This window comes from Cervus elaphus, chromosome 25 (assembly GCF_910594005.1).
Source record: "Cervus elaphus chromosome 25, mCerEla1.1, whole genome shotgun sequence".
Taxonomy (NCBI): domain Eukaryota; kingdom Metazoa; phylum Chordata; class Mammalia; order Artiodactyla; family Cervidae; genus Cervus; species Cervus elaphus.
The window spans coordinates 7,671,803-7,688,326 of NC_057839.1; the positions used below are offsets into that span (position 1 = coordinate 7,671,803).

Genomic DNA, 16,524 nt, shown 5'->3' on the forward strand with positions numbered 1-16,524 from the left:
TGTTTATAAGCCAGTCAGTCCACAGTATTTTTTTATATTAGTAGTGAACTAACTATTACATTTAGAGTGGATAAACAACGAGGTCCTGATGCATAGCACAGGGAACTATACTCAACATCCAGTGGAACATCCCAGGAGATCTGCCTTCCAGTGCAGGAGTCTAAACATTGGGAGCCTAGAAGAATTTTATTATCTTTAAAATTAGTCGGTACAAATTCAAATTTGAAAAGTCATTCTTAAACATAAGGAACTCCATCTCAAAAATGTGTTCTATGTTCACCCTCCTCACTTTTATCCAACATCGTATGGGAAGTCCTAGCCACATCAATAAAGGGAGAAAAGGAAATGAAAGACACATAAATCAGAAAGGAACAAGTAAAACTGTTACTACTTCCAGGTGACATAATACTATATATAGGAAACCCTAAAGACTCCACCAAACTCCTCCCCCAAAACAAAAAGCAAACAAAAAAACCACCACCACCAAAAACCGTTAGAACTAATAACAAATGCAGTGAAGTTGCAGGATACAAAATCAACACACAAAAATAAGTTGCATTTCTATACACTAATAACAAACAGAAAGAGAAATTAAAAAAAATAATCCTATTTATAATTATAGCAAAAAGAATAAAATATGTAGGAATAATTTTAACCAATGAGGTGAAAGACCTATACACTGAAAACTATAAGATGCTGGGGAAAGAAATGGAAGAAGACACAAATAAATGGAAAGATACTCCATGCTCATGGATTAGAAATATTAATATTGTGAAAATGTCCATACTACCCAAAACAATCTTTAGGTTCAATGCAATCCCTAGCAAAGTTCCAATCCTAAAATGTGTATGGAACCACAAAAGATGCTGAATAGCTAAAACAATCTTGAGAAAGTAAAACAAAGCTAGTGTCCTAAATCATATGCCCTGATTTCAAACTATATTACAAAGCTATAGTAATAAATGTAGTATGATACTGGCAATAAAAACACACAGATCAATGGAACAGCATAGAGAACTCAGAAATGAACCCATACAGGGTATACGGTCAATTTGTTGTTGCTGCTGTTCAGTTGCTAAGCCGTGTCTGACTCTTTGCAGCCCCATGGACTATAGCACGCCAGGCTACAGTCCTCCACTATCTCCCAGAGTTTGCTCAAATTCATGTCCACTGAGTCAGCGGTGCTACCTAACCATCTCACCCTCTGCTGCCCTCTTCTCCTGCCTTCAATATTTCCTAGCATCAGGGTCTTTTCCAGTGAGTCAGCTCTTCCCATCAGCTGGCCAAAGTTCTGGAGCTTCAGCAACAGTCCTTCCGATGAATATTCAGGGTGATTTCCTTTAGGATTGACTGGTTTTATCTCCTTGCAGTCCAAGTGACTCTCAAGAGTCTTCTCCAGTAAATGACTGAAACGGTAAATTTTGTGTTATGTTTATTTTACCTTCACCTTTCCTCTTTGGCAACTGTTAAGTTTGTTTTCTAAGTCTATGAGTCTATTTCTGTAAATAAGTTCATTTGTAACATTTTTTTAGATTCTGTGTGTAAGTGATATCACATGATATTTGTCTTCTCTGACTTTTAAGTATACAGTTCAGAGGTATTGTGTGCATTCACACTATACAAACAATATACCGTGAATATACACACAACATACAGTGAAGTAGCTTAGCAAATCCATGTCACAGCACCAAGGAAGGGACCTGGTTTTCAATCTTCTTCAAGGACACACAGCAGCTCTGCCTACTTCCCAAGGTGCAGAAGTGCTGCCTGAGGCATCTTGATCCTTCCAAGACGCATTTCCACTGGGCTCTCCAAGTGAACATTTTTATGGTCCTGAGATAAACACAAGCAGGAAAATCAGCAAACCTGCAGCTCTTGCAAACGGAAGACCAACTTGGCCTATTTACTCTGCTGAAGATAGTAACTAACACACAGTGTCCAAGCCGGAGTTCTCAGGTGGATGCATCATGATGGAGCACAAACTCAACTTAATACAGTGAAATGCTCAACAGCCATTAAACTCTAGGCTCTACAGCAGCATTTTCCAAAGTGTGTTCTGTGAGATGCCCATAAATGTTATGTGAAGAAAATTCTGCTATGAGAAACACTTTGTCACATGATTAAACAGGTTACTGCAGTCTTCTGAGAGTCGTGCTAGTGTGTGACCCGGATTCCAAGCAGGGAGGCTTGGAGAACACTCATGTAAGTGTTTGCCAAATGAATCTGACCACACAGGTTCATGCTTTTTCAGGATCATGTGAAGGACTGATGTTTCATAAACCCACTTTGGAAAAACTGGAATTTAGAGAAAAGTAATAAAATAGGAAATGGATATACACCCAGGTAGGGGTCAGCAACCTGCAACCCTTGGGCCTACATCCAGCTGCTTGTTTTTTCACAGAACTAAGAATAACTTTTACATGTTCAAATGGTTCCATTTTAAATAGTTATGTAAGTCCTTGAATAATATTCTGGTTTTGCCTTTTGGTTTCCTGAGCCCCAAATATTTACTATCTGGCTCTTTAAGAAAAAGTCTTTCAACTCGTGTACTAGGCAATGAAAAATATTTAAAGAATGTTCATTGTTTTTGACTCTTCATGGAAGCAGTAATGATTATGAAGTCCTGTTATAAGTGCCTACTATGTGTGAGGCATGTTGTTTTTCAGTTGCTAAGTCGTGTCCAGCTCTTTGCAACCCCATGGACTGTAGCCCTCTATCCGTGGGATTTTCCAGGCAGGAATACTGGAATGGGTTGCTATTTCCTTCTCCAGGGGATCTTCCCGAGTAGGGCCCGTGTATTCTAGGGGGGGCAGAGAAGACAAACCACTGGAGCACAGTGGAAAACTAGATCTTTCATTTCACGTAGTTTTAACTTATCCTTCACTTTAAATTTTGAGTATTTTATTATACTACATCATAATTATTATAATAATCAGCTAAAACTAGCCTAAATCCGTAGCCAGTAGCCAGTTTTTCAGGACCCTCATAATCTGCTCCCCTTTCTCCTTACCTGAGCTCAGAAGTAGCCAAGAGAGGCAGAGGGATTCAGGGACTGGAGAATGAAACACCACCTTTCCTCCTGAGAGAGCCGTGGAGAATCTGCTTAAGTGAGGTGTGTGGTGGTTAATGGGCTTCCTAAGGCTGAATTTCGGAAATAGTCACGTCCCTTGATCCAGTCACAGGCACCCCTAAAAAGCACAGGATGGCTTCTGTGGGGGCCCCTGAACGAGTAAGCCTTCCACTGACAGAGGAAGAGGGGAAGGGGTGCTCCCTGAAGACATCTGTCCCCACACAGGAGGTGGGGGGCTGAGCTACACACACCTGGCTCCTGCACTCCTAAGTATTGATCTTCTGTATCATTCCCTCTTCTTCTATAGGGAGAGGGAAGAGGGGGGCTGGAGCAGTATGCGAATGGAGCTCTCCCTTCCTGTGGGAAGGAGCCCCAGGCATGGGGTGTGAGAATTTTCCACCTGACAATATTGTATATTGGGGGTCCCCAGCCTCCAGGATCTAATGCTTGATGATCAGTTCAGAGCATTCAAAAGCAAGTCAGTAAAGTCCAGATTCTTCTCCTCTTAAGACCCAGGAAGCCCAGATCCTACAATAAACTGTGTTCTCTGTTTCACTTTCAACTGCAGGGAACCTCAGCCACACACACGTACAGTCAAGTAAAGTTCCCTGCAGTTGAAAGTGAAACAGAGAACGCTGCCATTAATTTACAGGTCTCTGAAGGAAAACTTGTTTATGAGCTAGAAAACAAATTCCACTTCCGGTGGCTGTTTTCTGAAGTTTCCTACTTGAGTGGTGATCTTGCTATGGAGAAATCCACTCAGAGAGCTCCAAGTTAGACCAATAGCAAATAGGAAGCCTTGAAGTTCATGGGTCCTTTCAAAGAAGCATTAATATTTTGTAGTCACGATGCTGTGAGTGATAGCTTGAAGCCCAGGCTACAGGGAGGGGTGGAGTTACAGCTGGAATTAGGAGGGATCAGTTTGAGTTCAGAACTCAAGGTAGAGATGAAATGTAAAATTTGACCTTTTCCAGAATTTATGACATGAAATAGTACTCTTGCTAGATGCTTTGTGGTTTTAGTCTAGCACAGTTGAAGAACTAGCTATAAATAAACCCCCTCTCAGATAGTCATACTACATGTTTTTACACAAGGAGCTCCAAAGAGTTCTGCAAAAAAACAGAATAAAACAAGTAACCCCCCCCCCCAAACAAAAACTGAATAACTTAATTTTACCAAGCAATTCTCAAATGTATGTGTTCACAGGACACTTATTTCATTATGTGTTGACATTTGTTTTGGAAGGCACACTTTGGAAAATGCTGACTGAAAAAATTATAGATGTGGGGGTTTGTTGGTTTTATTCTATTAAGGACCTATAGATCCAAGGTCATCCTCATATTAGCTGTGACAATCTGTGAACAACTTCTCAGACTATTAATTTCCTCATCTATAAAATGGGTATAATTCCTACCTAGGAGAATTGCAGTGAAGATTGAAGAGAGAATATGTACAAGGTAACTAGCCAAGGTGGTGCTAGTCGCAAAGAATCCACCTACCAACGCAGGAGACACAAGAGCTGGGTTCAGGTCAGGAAGGTCCCCTGGAACATGAAACGGCAACCTGCTCTGGGATTCCTGCCTGGCGAATGCCATGAACAGAGGAGCCTGGTGGGCTACAGTCCACAGGGCTGCAAAGTCGGCATGGACGGAGCACACACACTCACAACCAGACAACAGCATGTACTCAACAAAAAGTAGGCCTTTCCCCCTTAATTGCAGCATTAGGTTTTGGAAACAGAAAGTAGTTCTTGAATATGACTGTGAATCCAGGAGAGAATTGCATCAGGATAAGAAATGTGCCTAGGTTAGCATTTGGGAGGAGGCATATTATGGGGTAAAAAAGTCAGTTTTAGGGTCAGACATGCCATGTACTAGCTGTGCGAGACCTTCAGCCAGTGTCTTCACCTTCCTGAAACTTAGCACCGTCACAGGTATAAAATGCAGGTATCTACTTCATGGAGCATTCTGAGAATGAAATAAAAGTGTAGGCAATGTGCCCCCAGGTCTGACACACAGCAAATGCTCAGAAAAATAATGGTGACATGATCACACTAGTACGAAGCACCATTTTTGAACACTCATACAATGACAGGCAAGCAGCTGAATTTGGACATTTCTTCACAGTGCAGCATGCAGACCACTTCCTCACAATGTACTTAAAAAAAATTTTTTTTTTTTAATTTGGCTGCACCAGGTCTTAGTTGCAGCACGTGGGATCTTAGATCTTTAGTTGTGGCATGTGAACTCTTAGTTGCTGCATGTGGCATCTAGTCCCCTGACCAGGGATCAACCCCAGGCCCCCTGCTTTGGGAATGCAGAGTCTTAACCACTGGACTACCAGGGATGTCCCACGATGTACTTTTAAAGGATGCAGATTCCTGCTGATTCTGACCTTCTGGGGGTGCAGCCCAGGCATGCATACTTTGGCAAGCTCCCTGACTAAATCTTCTGGTCACCAAAATTTGAGAACCGGTGACTGGGAGCCAAGGGGGTTGCAAGATGATGAGGTGTCACACCTGGAGCAGGTGGACATGAACTAGAGAAGGGATGGGAGAAGAGTGGTCCCTCAACATGAGTTCTGGACCAAGTTCACCATGACCCCTTGGAGTGTTTGCAGGTGTGGGTGAGCGGGCTCGTGCTTGGCATGGCATTCCTGCAACAGGATAGAAAGACTGGTGAGTGTGCCAGTGCCAAGGCAGACCAGAAGGAGTGGAATGGGTAAGAGACCCCCAAGAGACAAAGTCATAACTCCTGACCAGTTCCCATCCCAAGCCATGAGGCTCTGGGGCCGCTGTGCGCCTGCCCCTGGAAGCCATGCCACGTCCATTACCAGTTGTACTCTTGTGACTAAGCGCTCCTGGTTTGGGAGATTTGGGAGAACATGCTTCTTGGGGAGGTGGGAGGGGAAAGAGTAGGGGGTAAACCACATAATGACTTTTCTTATGGGAACAGAGTTTACTATATGAACGAAGATGATTCTTAAGATGCACCAGATCACTGCTTTAGACTGTTTCCTCCAAGGCGGGATGAACATTGTATATAAACGCTCCCCCTTTAAGTTCTTCTGTGCAGGGACTCCGCTTGGTTCCATTGTTCTGTTCTTAGGAAGGTGGGTGGTCGTGTCCTTTTGTTTAAAGATTCACCTGGGACCAAGGAGGCTCCACACTGGTGGTTGGCTTTTTCTTAGCTCAGCCCTTGGGAAAGCCTTAAAACATCAGGCAGTGCTCTCCGCCTCCCAGGAGCCAGGAGCTTGGGCAGTCCCAACCCTGACTACACCCACCACCTCCCTGCCCATCAGCAGGCAATCCCAGAAAGGTCCAAACTCCCCGGACACATAAAGTTTTCCATCTTTATACACCGGGCCAAGATGGAGGAGACACCCAGCAAATACAGGGAAGTTTTCTCTTGGTTTCTGAATGCTGCAGTTAAAAGAATCAAAGTGCACAAGAGCCCTATTTCTGTGCAATGCCCAAACTGAGCTCACACAGGCTCCTGTTTTTTGATCTTCGAATCCAGGCCAAGATGTGAGGGCACAAAGCTACTCACCCTTTCTTCAGCCAAATAAAATCCATAGACACATCTTCACAATGAAGCTTGAAACCAGTCAAGCACTCTTTTTTATTAAAAAAAAAAAGAAAGAAAGAAAGGAAAAAGTCTAATGGTAAAGTATATAGTTTATACATGCTACAGCTAATTCATTGTTCCTCACCCCTCCCCCTCACATTATATATGCTCACGTATATTTTTGTGTTGCCACGGGTATGAGGAGTGCTGAGATACCCAGAGACCTCCAGCGTCATCCTGGGAGCAGACACCAGGTGGGCAATGTTGTCAGTGCCCACTGCTCCTGAAGGCATGCCAGAAACGGCCTAGTTACTCAGTGGCTTCCTGAAGCAGGAAATGTGGGCTGTAGCCAAGGTGACCATTGTGTCATCACCCCCTGAGAATGAAGGGGGTGTGGCTACTAACAATTTCTTGGGCACAGTGGCGTAGACAGGCACACTCTGGGATAAAATATGGACACCTTTAGTTGTGTTAGAATTGCTTATTGCTGTAATAAGCCTGGCGGGGGCACCTCCTTCCGTATGTTTGTAGAAGACCCGAAAGCGAAGGATGCTGGCTGTGGCACTGGGTTTGGTCTCTTCAAAGACAGAGGTTGAGTCCCTTGTCCCTGACTGGAGCCAAAAAGGCTGACTTTGGAGGATAGATAAAAACGGGAGAGAAGGTAGGATGCTGACACACAGTGGGTGGCTTGAGAACTTGGCAAGGTGGCAGCAGAAAGCAGACATGGCCCCCACAGGGATGGATGGTACAATCTGGGGTTGGACCACCCTGGAGCCCACTGGATTTAACCCTGCAACTCCACAGCTCCATGATCTTCACGGGCTGAGGCGCATCGGATGTGAGACCCTTAGCCAAGGCAGGAGCACTTCCTCCAGGCCAAGGGAGGGCTCTCTGCACCCTCAGGCCTCAGTGCCAGCCAGTCTCCTCCTCTTTCAGGCCCCACAGTCTGACGACAGGTCATCTTTGGTCTATGGTATATATGGCTGTTTGCAGCAGAAGCCCTGAAGGATGGGCCTGGACAATCGAGGAGGGGACAAGACTGCCACACGTGACTCAGGCTGTTTTGTGTCCAATGTCACAGCCCAAAGTGAAGGGCAAGACCTCCCAGAGAGCAGCCTGAGACTCGGGAACAGAGAATGGGAGCTGAGCCGAGGCACGCACGCTCCTGCCCTTGACGGTGCTGACTTGGCAGCTATTTGAGGGCAGGAGCCATTTCTTCTCCATCCCACTCGGAACAAACCGAGTAAATACTAGAATGTCCCATCTCAGCCTAAGCACAGGGCCTTCCAAACTTTGGGGGAGATTTGGCATTGGTCCTTTAATGTGGCGAGTTTGTTTTCCTACATTCTACTTGATGAGGAAATCCCCAGTGGGCCCAGAAATGTTTTAAGGCCAAGAATTTGGCCTAATAAACCAATCACAGGGAGAGGCTTTGTGGAGGACGCCTAACACACCTACTGGAAGCCTGGCAGGGCTCCAGCGAGGCTCTGGTAGCGCAAGGCATTAAAAGCGCTTTGAGCTGCAGCCCAGCTCTCCCCAAGTCTCACCCTGAGACCAGGACATAAATCCATCAAATGGCAAATAAATCCAGAGTAAAAAACTTGGGCAAAGGCTTATTTTATCAAGCAGTGGTCCTAAAACTCTGTTTTTCCCAAAGATCTGGCTCTACCACGAGCTGTAGTTTTGCCCTAGGACATAAGATAAAAGAGCCACCCCAAGGATGCCTGCCTTTTTTGGACTGGCATTTGGCCTGTGACCTACTGACATGTGTGACTGTGGGGCCGGGGAGGAAAAATCTAAATTAAGAAGGAGGGTCACTGCTTCCCTGAAAGCACCGTCGTTTCACTGCTGATGGCAGAGGAAAGGTCACGGGCTCCGGGGAGAAACACTCCCGGATTCAAGTCTCGGCTTGGTCACTGTTTGGATGACGCTGGGCACATGACTTCATCCTCTGAACCCCAATGTTCTCATTGCAGATTGGGGCTGATCCTATGCACCTCACAGGGTTGAAGTGAGGAGGAAGTTAAAGGAGGGAGTGTTGAGGCACCGGTAACCCGCCCGGTGCTCGGCACGGCAGATACTCCCATGACCCCACGCCATCCCTATGACAGGTGCCACGGTGGTGACCCCAGGTCCAGGAAGTTTGCATTTGTTCCATCAAAGGCTCACAGAGTGGTGGCTACAGTCCCGGATGGTGTAAACCTGAATCCCCAGGTGAGGACAGTGAGGGACAGCTCCTGGCCACCGGGAGCATCCCCTGCGGCTGCCTGGGAAAGGGCCATCACCATGACAGGAAGAGCGGAGACACGAGACTCAGGCTGCAGAGGCATCCTCAAGAAAGAACGGTGAACAGAGAGAAGCGTGGCTTTAGTACCTTCAGTTCATGTCAGAATAATAATAAAAGGTAAATTCTTTCAAGTGCAGGGAAAACTTTCTGCCCTGGGAAGGGGAGAAGCTGTCCTTCCCACCTAGCTGACCCCTGGGAGGAGGAGACAAGGTCAAAGACAAACCCCTGCAGTGGAATCTGCACCCAGGAGCCCAAGCTCTTCACAGCCAGACATGGAGCCACCCATGGCCTGGTCTATACTCAGCGCCTGGCACATAGTAGGCGCTCACAAAATAGTAGAAAACTTTCATGAAGGCAGAGAAAGAATTGGAGAAAAAAAATTGAGAGTTCTGTCTTTTGAAAGGTAGTCAAATCCCACATAACAGCTTCACAAATGGTGTTTAAACCAACGTGGGTCAAAAACTCAGGGAAACATGCTACGGGGCCTCCTCCCAAATGAAGGGACCTTGGAGGGGGGGGGGGGGCCCTCTCCCATTCTGCCTCCTGTCCCTGGCTGCTACTGACCCCCTACAGTTCTGGGCACAGGGCCAAGGGCCAAGGGGGTGCTGCAAGGGAAGCTTGGAGCCCTGTCCCAGACTCTGGGGTGGGGGATGTACAGACCTGCTGAAGGAAGGAGTAAAGATGCTCCTGTGGACCAGGGGAGGCTCCTTCTCCTGCAGCAGCATCCACAGCCCACGTGGCAGTGAGGGGGGTGCCGGGGGGGCGGGAGTCGGGGGAGGGCGGAAGAGGACTGTTTGCACATCAGTCCTCGGCACTGCGAGCAGCCCCCCGGAAGCCACAAGAACACGCAGCAGATGACGACTCTGAGGCAGTCTCTGGGGCAGGACGGGGCTACTACTTGTCCTGCAGAGTGGGGGGCACAGGGCGGGTGCTGCCCTCTCATGTGGTTCTCCAGCCCCACCCCAGCCCAGGCAACCTGGGCCACAGACTGCGGGCTAGGAGCCAGAAACCCTGGGTCCTGATTCTTGTTCCTTCTGGAGCTGTGTCTCTGTGTGCCTCAGTGAGCCACATCAGTCAAATGGGTGCAAGGGCTGCCCTGGGTTCTTTCCCACGAGACCACAGAGAGGGAGAGTGCATGGAAAGAAAAGAAAAGAAAGAAAACTACTCTTCAAGGACCAGAGAGCAGCAGGAAGCAGCAGGAGAGACAGAGGTTCTGCCTGGCCCCTGGACCCCCTGTGGGGCTACTGCTTAACTCTGCTGTCTGTTGGAGATCTAGCCGCTGGCCCTTGAGCCACGGGGGCCCCTTGGGACTGGCATGTGAGACCACCTTGGCTCCCCTTGCTTCATATGCTCTATCCCCTGGGGGGCACCAGCACAAAAGCAGGGAGCAGGACTCTGTGGCACCACCAGGGTGCTGGGCAGCCCCTGGGTGGTGTGGGGGTGCAGGGCAGCCTTCAGCAGATGCCACAAGGGGTTGGAGGGGTGGTGGGAGTGGGAGCAGCCACGTCGCCCCCTGATGCACACCCGGGCAGCCCGCCGGCATCTCCCTCTCCACCTTCTGGTTGGCTGTCACAGGGAACAGGCATGGAAGTCAGGCCAGCCTAGACTCACACCCCCTTCCCTCCTCTTCCCAGCTAGCGTGCCCTGGGGCACACTGAACCCCAGTTTCCTCATCTATAAAACAGGTACACTGGGTCAGAGAGGGCTATTTTGAGGGCTCCACATGAAGGGAAAGCGCCACGGACAGCGTTTGGCACCAATTAGCTACTCAGCAAAGAGGAGTTCCCAAGGCGCGTGGCCTGTGAAGGGTCCCCCTTCTCAAACAAACTTTGAGATTTTTGTACTAGGGAGGCAGAAGTGAAAGGCCCCCCCAAAAGCAGACTGGGGACTCTTGTTTAAATGCCTTGGGTTGGACCAGAGTCTGAAGCAGGAAAGTGAAGCATGCTTGGAGCTGGTAGCACTCCGCTAGAACTGATCAGGGTCCCAGCACAGAAGGGAGGACGGCTGGGCGGGCCTCCAGGCCCCATGCCTGGGGTGGCTGCAGCTGCTTGAACCTGAGAGGCCCGGGGACCTGAGGCCTTGGAGAAGAGGACACCTCCCTGGGACCAGCAGTGGAGCCGACTTCTACACGAGAAAGTTCTTTCTGGGACCAGGCATTTGGGAGGCGAGTGAATCAAGTCGCTGGACATGAATGAACTGGGTAGGGAGCTGGGGACGTTCTCAGGACTCTGATCCGAGCAACGAGAAACCCTTTCTGCAGTTTCTCCAGATGATGGGTTCTGGTCCCAGAAGCCTCAGAGAGTCAGGGTCCCACTGCTGGGTGGGCAGGGAGCTGCTGGGCGGCAATGCCACTGGCCTTAAGGCAGGGATGTTGAGAGAAAGGGGTGTGGCCTCGGAGCCTCCAGGGGATGCTGTGATGGGAGGGATCACTCTCCACCCAGGAAAGAAACCACAGTATTCCAGTCTTCCTTCCTTTGACGCTGCGTGGAGGATGATAAATTAAGAGGCATATTAAATATGTGGGTAAAGCCAGCAGGGACGCGCAAGACCTCCAGGCATGAGAGGAGGCGGCTAGGGCTTCTTTCTGAGATAGTTGGAAGGAATCCACCCTTCCCAGGATGGGGCCCCGCTCTGGACCTGGCAGAACCACCAGCCGCTGCTGTTCTTTTCCCGGACCTCGAACACTGTCCCCTCCTGGAAGCTGCTGGTATCTTGGTCGCCTTCAAAGTTGGCCACGGCCACGTACAAGTCCTTTGGGCCGTCGGTGTTGGGGAAGGGGCCTGCAGCCACTTTCTCCTTGTTTTCTCCCGACTTGCCCATCATCCGCGGCCCTGGCCCACCTTTGCCTCGCATGTCATCCTGGCCCCCTGAGGAGTTGGAGAGAAAAGGTTTGGCTTTCGGAGGGACAAGCAGGGCCCGGCCTGGGGCAGAAGCTGCCTTGCTTTCACTGCTCTCCCGCTGCGGCCCTCTGACCTCTGGAAGGGGCCCTCTGACCTCTGGAAGGGGCCCTCTGACGTCTGGAAGTGGACCTCTGACCTCTGGAAGGGGCCCTCTGACTTCTGGAAGGGGCCTAGATGATGAGGAGGTTTTCTTGGGGGGTGGCGGTCTCCGAGGCGGAACCACAGGTCTCTGGAGGGAAGCCTCTTGGAGAGGGACCGGTGCGCTTTTGGGCACAGGATCCGTGGTCTTGGCTGGCCTCGGAGGGGCTCTGCAGGGCGCCTCCTTTGGGCTGGGCCCCTCCTGCTTGCTCGTCCTGTCCTGGGGACGGCCAGGCCCCTCCCCTGGAGGGAAGCCACGACCGAAGGCCCCATCCTGGCCTCCTCCCGCCTGGTGGCTGCTCTCTCCGTCTACGGAGGCCTTCTCCTGGGACTTGGCAGGCCTGAGCTTGCTCCGGAGGTTACAGATGTCCACTTGGTCTTCGCCCTGAGGTGGCTCTGTCCTGGGGGAAGGAGCTGGTTTTGGTCTAACCTGAGGTTTAGACTTCAAGAAAAGGTTCTGGGGAACGGCTTCTGGCTTCTCCTCTGGCGGGTCAGCTTTGGATCTGGAGATAGGTCGCAGGTTGGGCTTCTTCACTTCCTTGGCCAACACTTTGTGGCCACACTCCAGCCCCATCTCATTTTTCAGCTGGAACAACTTGCTTTTGTCAGGTTTGGGCTCTGGTTTCCTGCTGTCCCGGGCCGGCGGGGCGTGTTTGGCTGGGATCATTGGCAAGATCATGCCAGGTGGCTTGGGTGAAGAACCCCTGAACTGCTCCATCCTCTGCCGCTCCTGTAGTTCCCCTTCCGACTTGATGATGGATTCTTTTCGGGGAGGGAGGCTGGGTTTCTCCTCTAGGTCGGGGTCTGAGATCTCCTCATAGCCTGCACATGAAGACGTGTCTGAAGACGCCTTCCTCAGCACCTCCTTACCACCCTTCCAGTCTTTGGCCCACGGCGTCCCCGAGTCGCCCGTGCCGTGCGGGGCGTCGGGCAGGGGCCGGGAGGGGCCGCTGGCTTCACTGCCTGAGCTGTTCTCCATTGCTGCCGCATCCCCCAGCCGGAGCTGTGCCACCTCGTTGGGCAAGGGAGCCAGAAAGTTGGGTCTCGAGGCATTGCTAGTCTTCTTATACTTGTCAATGAAGGTTGCTGGGGCCCAGCCCTCCTTATCTTCGATCTGAATGTACCACCAGCCACTTAAGTTCTTCTCAATCACCTGAAAGGTAAGGCAGAGGAAAGCAGAGTAAGAATGGAGGCAGGGCCAGGGGCCAGGATGGGCCGGGAGAACCACATGCAACTGAGGTTCTAGAATCAGAGACTGTTTACATTCTGCAGGTTCCCAGACCCTATCTATGGGGGGGGGGGGGGCGACCATCCATGGAGACTGCTGTATATAAGAAACATCTTACACAGGGGTAGGTGCTTGTCTACTTTTGGATTCCCCCAAAAGCAGTCCTTGAGACATGAACTCTGGTGTAGGTAGTTAATTCGAGAGATGATTCCAGGAAGCCCAAGTGAGGGAAGGGAGAGCCACTTAGGAACAGGTTAAGGCTCTAGGCCAGTGGGGCTTAATCCAACAGGACCCTATGAGAGACAGTGCAGAATCAGACACTGGGGGTGGGGACACTGACCTCCTGACTCCTGGTCCCACCGCCTGGACATTAACCTTCCCCCTTTCTGGGTGGTGCCCGCAGGCGAGCATAGGAGGTGGGAAGCAGTCAGGAGGCTGGGATGCAGTGCAGGCCACCAGCAGTGTCTGCTAAAATTCTGAAGTGGTTGAAGACAACCCCCCAGGACAGTCCAAACTAGCCTTGGTCATTGCTCCTTTGGTTGAGCACCAGACAAAGAAGCTGGCTGGTGTTCACAGGCAAGGTGTATGAAAAATGTGCATCCTTAACTGTGGGAGTCACACCTGCTCATGTTTGGATACAGGGGAACTGATGCTGAAACAGACTCCCCTCTCATCTCTCTTTCCCTCTGGGACACACACTCATTGACTGGAATGGTGGGTATAATCACTCATATTATTTAAGATCTTATGTTTCCTGTCTCCTTTTGGCTTAGTACCATGTGGCTGAATTCACACGGGTGAAAGGTGTACATGCTCCATATTATGGGCTGCACTGAGGCCCCTCAAATTCATGCGCTAAGCCCTAACCTCCCTACCTTAGACTGTGACTATATTTGAAAACAGAACTTTTAAGGAGGTAATTAGGTTAAAATGGGGTCACTGGGGTGGGGTCGTGAATTGTTAATCCTTATAAGAGGAGATTAGGACACAGAACATCCAGCATGAGGGAAGACCATGTGTGAACCCAGGGAGGTGACCGGCTGTGAACCAAGCAGAGAGGCTAAACCTGACACCTTGACCTGGAACATCCAGCCTTAAGAATATGAGAAAATACACCTCTGCTGTTTAAACCAACCAGTCTGTGGTCTTTTGTGAGGGGAGCCAGAGCAAACTAATGCACAGCAATACGTCAGCAGGCTCTGTGCACGGGAGAGCTGACTAATGATTACAACCGCCCGAGAAGACAGGGATTTTCACGCCATTGTACAGATGCAGAGCTGAGCCCCATGAGAGCTGAAGAACTCGCAGAGGCTCACACAGAATGTCAGGGGTGGAGGTGGGAGTCAAAGGCTGGGGAGTAGGTAAGTCTTTACCACAACCCAGCCCTGCCCTGGAAAGTGGACCCTGCTCGGGGCGGAGGGAGGGAAATGGTGCCTGAGGTGAGAAACCGCCGAGGCTGAGGGCTGTGGGTGCAGTTCTGCTGCTGCACTCTGCTGCCCAGACCAGACAGGAAGGGCAGCCACAGACCCAGCGCAGGAGCAGAGGCTGGGCTCAGTTCTGGCCGCCTGAACAGCCCCGGCCAGCCCCGGGCCTGAGACGCCACGCCACGAAACAGAGAGGAGGCGAAGAAGAAGCACGCCCACTCGCAGGGTTTCCATGATGGCCACAGAAGGGAGTGTGTGCAATAGCACTTGGTACAGAAGGGAAAATGCTACCTACTAGGAATTAAACTTCAGGGGAGAGCACTGCGAACGCAGCAGGCACGTGGCAGGCATATATTTAACACGTCCCACTGGAGTCTCTCCGGGAAAGGGTAATGAGAAATGGAAGTCGCCAGCATCTTATCAACACATGCTAGCTCTGGTGATGATTACAGGTGATTCTTGGCATACAAGTCATTGCTGGCACATCCGTAAATTTAACAGCTCTAAGTATGTACATGAGCAAATGAAAACAGAACAGTAATCAAATTAATACATCAGTGAGGATTTGTTAAGCTTATACTCTACCAGGGACCGTGGCAGAAGCTGTAAACATTGGATGCAGCATGTGATCTTAGTTGCAGCCTGTGGGATGGAGTTCCCTGACCAGGGGTGGAACACAGGCCCCCTGGACCCCCGTGAAGCCCCCATGTACCTGTGTTCTTACCCGTCACGGATGGTAGCTTCATTTACTAGAGAGAAGCGAAGAGCTGCTGTGAACACAGACACACCTGTTTTCCTGGGCCTCACTCGACTGTGCTCTACAGACACTGCATTTTTTTTTTTTAAACAAATTGAAGGTCTGTGGCAACCCTGCATTGAGCAAGTCTATTGGTGCCATTTTTTCAACAGCAGTTGCTCCTTTCATATCTTCCTGGCACATTTTGGTCATTCTCACCATAGGACTGGAAAAAGTCAGTTTTCATTCCAATCCCAAAGAAGGGCAATGCCAAAGAATGTTCAAACTACTGTGCAGTTGTCCTTATCTCAGATGCTAGCAAGGTTGTGCTCAAAATCCTTCAAGCTAGGCTTCATCCGTATGTGAGCTGAGAATTTCCAGATGTACAAGCTGGGTTTACAAAAGGCAGAGGAACCAAAGATCAATTTGCCAACATTCCTTGGCTCATAGGGAAAGCTAGGGAATTCCAGAAAAACGCTGACTTCCTTTTCAGTGATCCTGCTGAAGCCCCGACTGTGTTTGTGCCGGTGCTTAGTCGCTCAGTCCTGTCTGACTCTTTGCCGCCCTGTGGACTGTAGTCCACCAGGCATCTCTGTCCATGGGGTTTTTCAGGCAAGGATACTGAACTGGGTTGCCATTTCCTCCTCCAAGTGATCTTCCACACCCAGGGTTCGAACCCGAGGCTCCTGTGTCTCCTGCATTACAGGCGGATATTATTTACCCGGTGAGCCATCAGGGAAGCCTTTGACTGTGTGGATCACAACTAACTGTGGAAAATTCTTAAAGAGACAGGAACACCAGACCACCTTACCTGTTTCCTGAGAAAACTGTATACAGGTCAAGAAGCAACAGTTAAAACTGAATATGAGACAACTGACTGGTTCAAAATTGGGAAAGGAGTATGACAAGGTTGTATACTGTCACCCTACTTATTTAATTTATATGCAGAGTACATCATGCAAAATGCTGAGCTAGATGAAGCACAAGCTGGAATCAAGATTGCTGGGAGCAATATCAACCTCAGGTATGTAGATGATACCATTCTAATGGCAGAAAGTGAAAAGAAACTAAAGAGTCTCTTGAAGAGGGTGAAAGAGGAGAGTGAAAAAAGCTGATTAAAATTCAACATTCAAAAAGCTAAGATGATGGCATCCAGTATCATCATTTCATGGCAA

The 16,524-nt window shown here is 49.6% G+C and overlaps 1 protein-coding gene across 1 annotated transcript in view; it reads right to left on the reverse strand.

Moving 5' to 3' along the window:
* Positions 1-6,653: 6,653 nt before the first annotated feature.
* Positions 6,654-16,524, reverse strand: part of SH3PXD2B (SH3 and PX domains 2B) — a 117,013-nt gene continuing 107,142 nt past the window's right edge. The window contains exon 13 of the mRNA XM_043887578.1: positions 6,654-13,114. Coding sequence (XP_043743513.1) covers positions 11,495-13,114 — 1,620 coding nt within the window. The 3' untranslated portion in view covers positions 6,654-11,494. The remainder of the gene's footprint in view (positions 13,115-16,524) is intronic.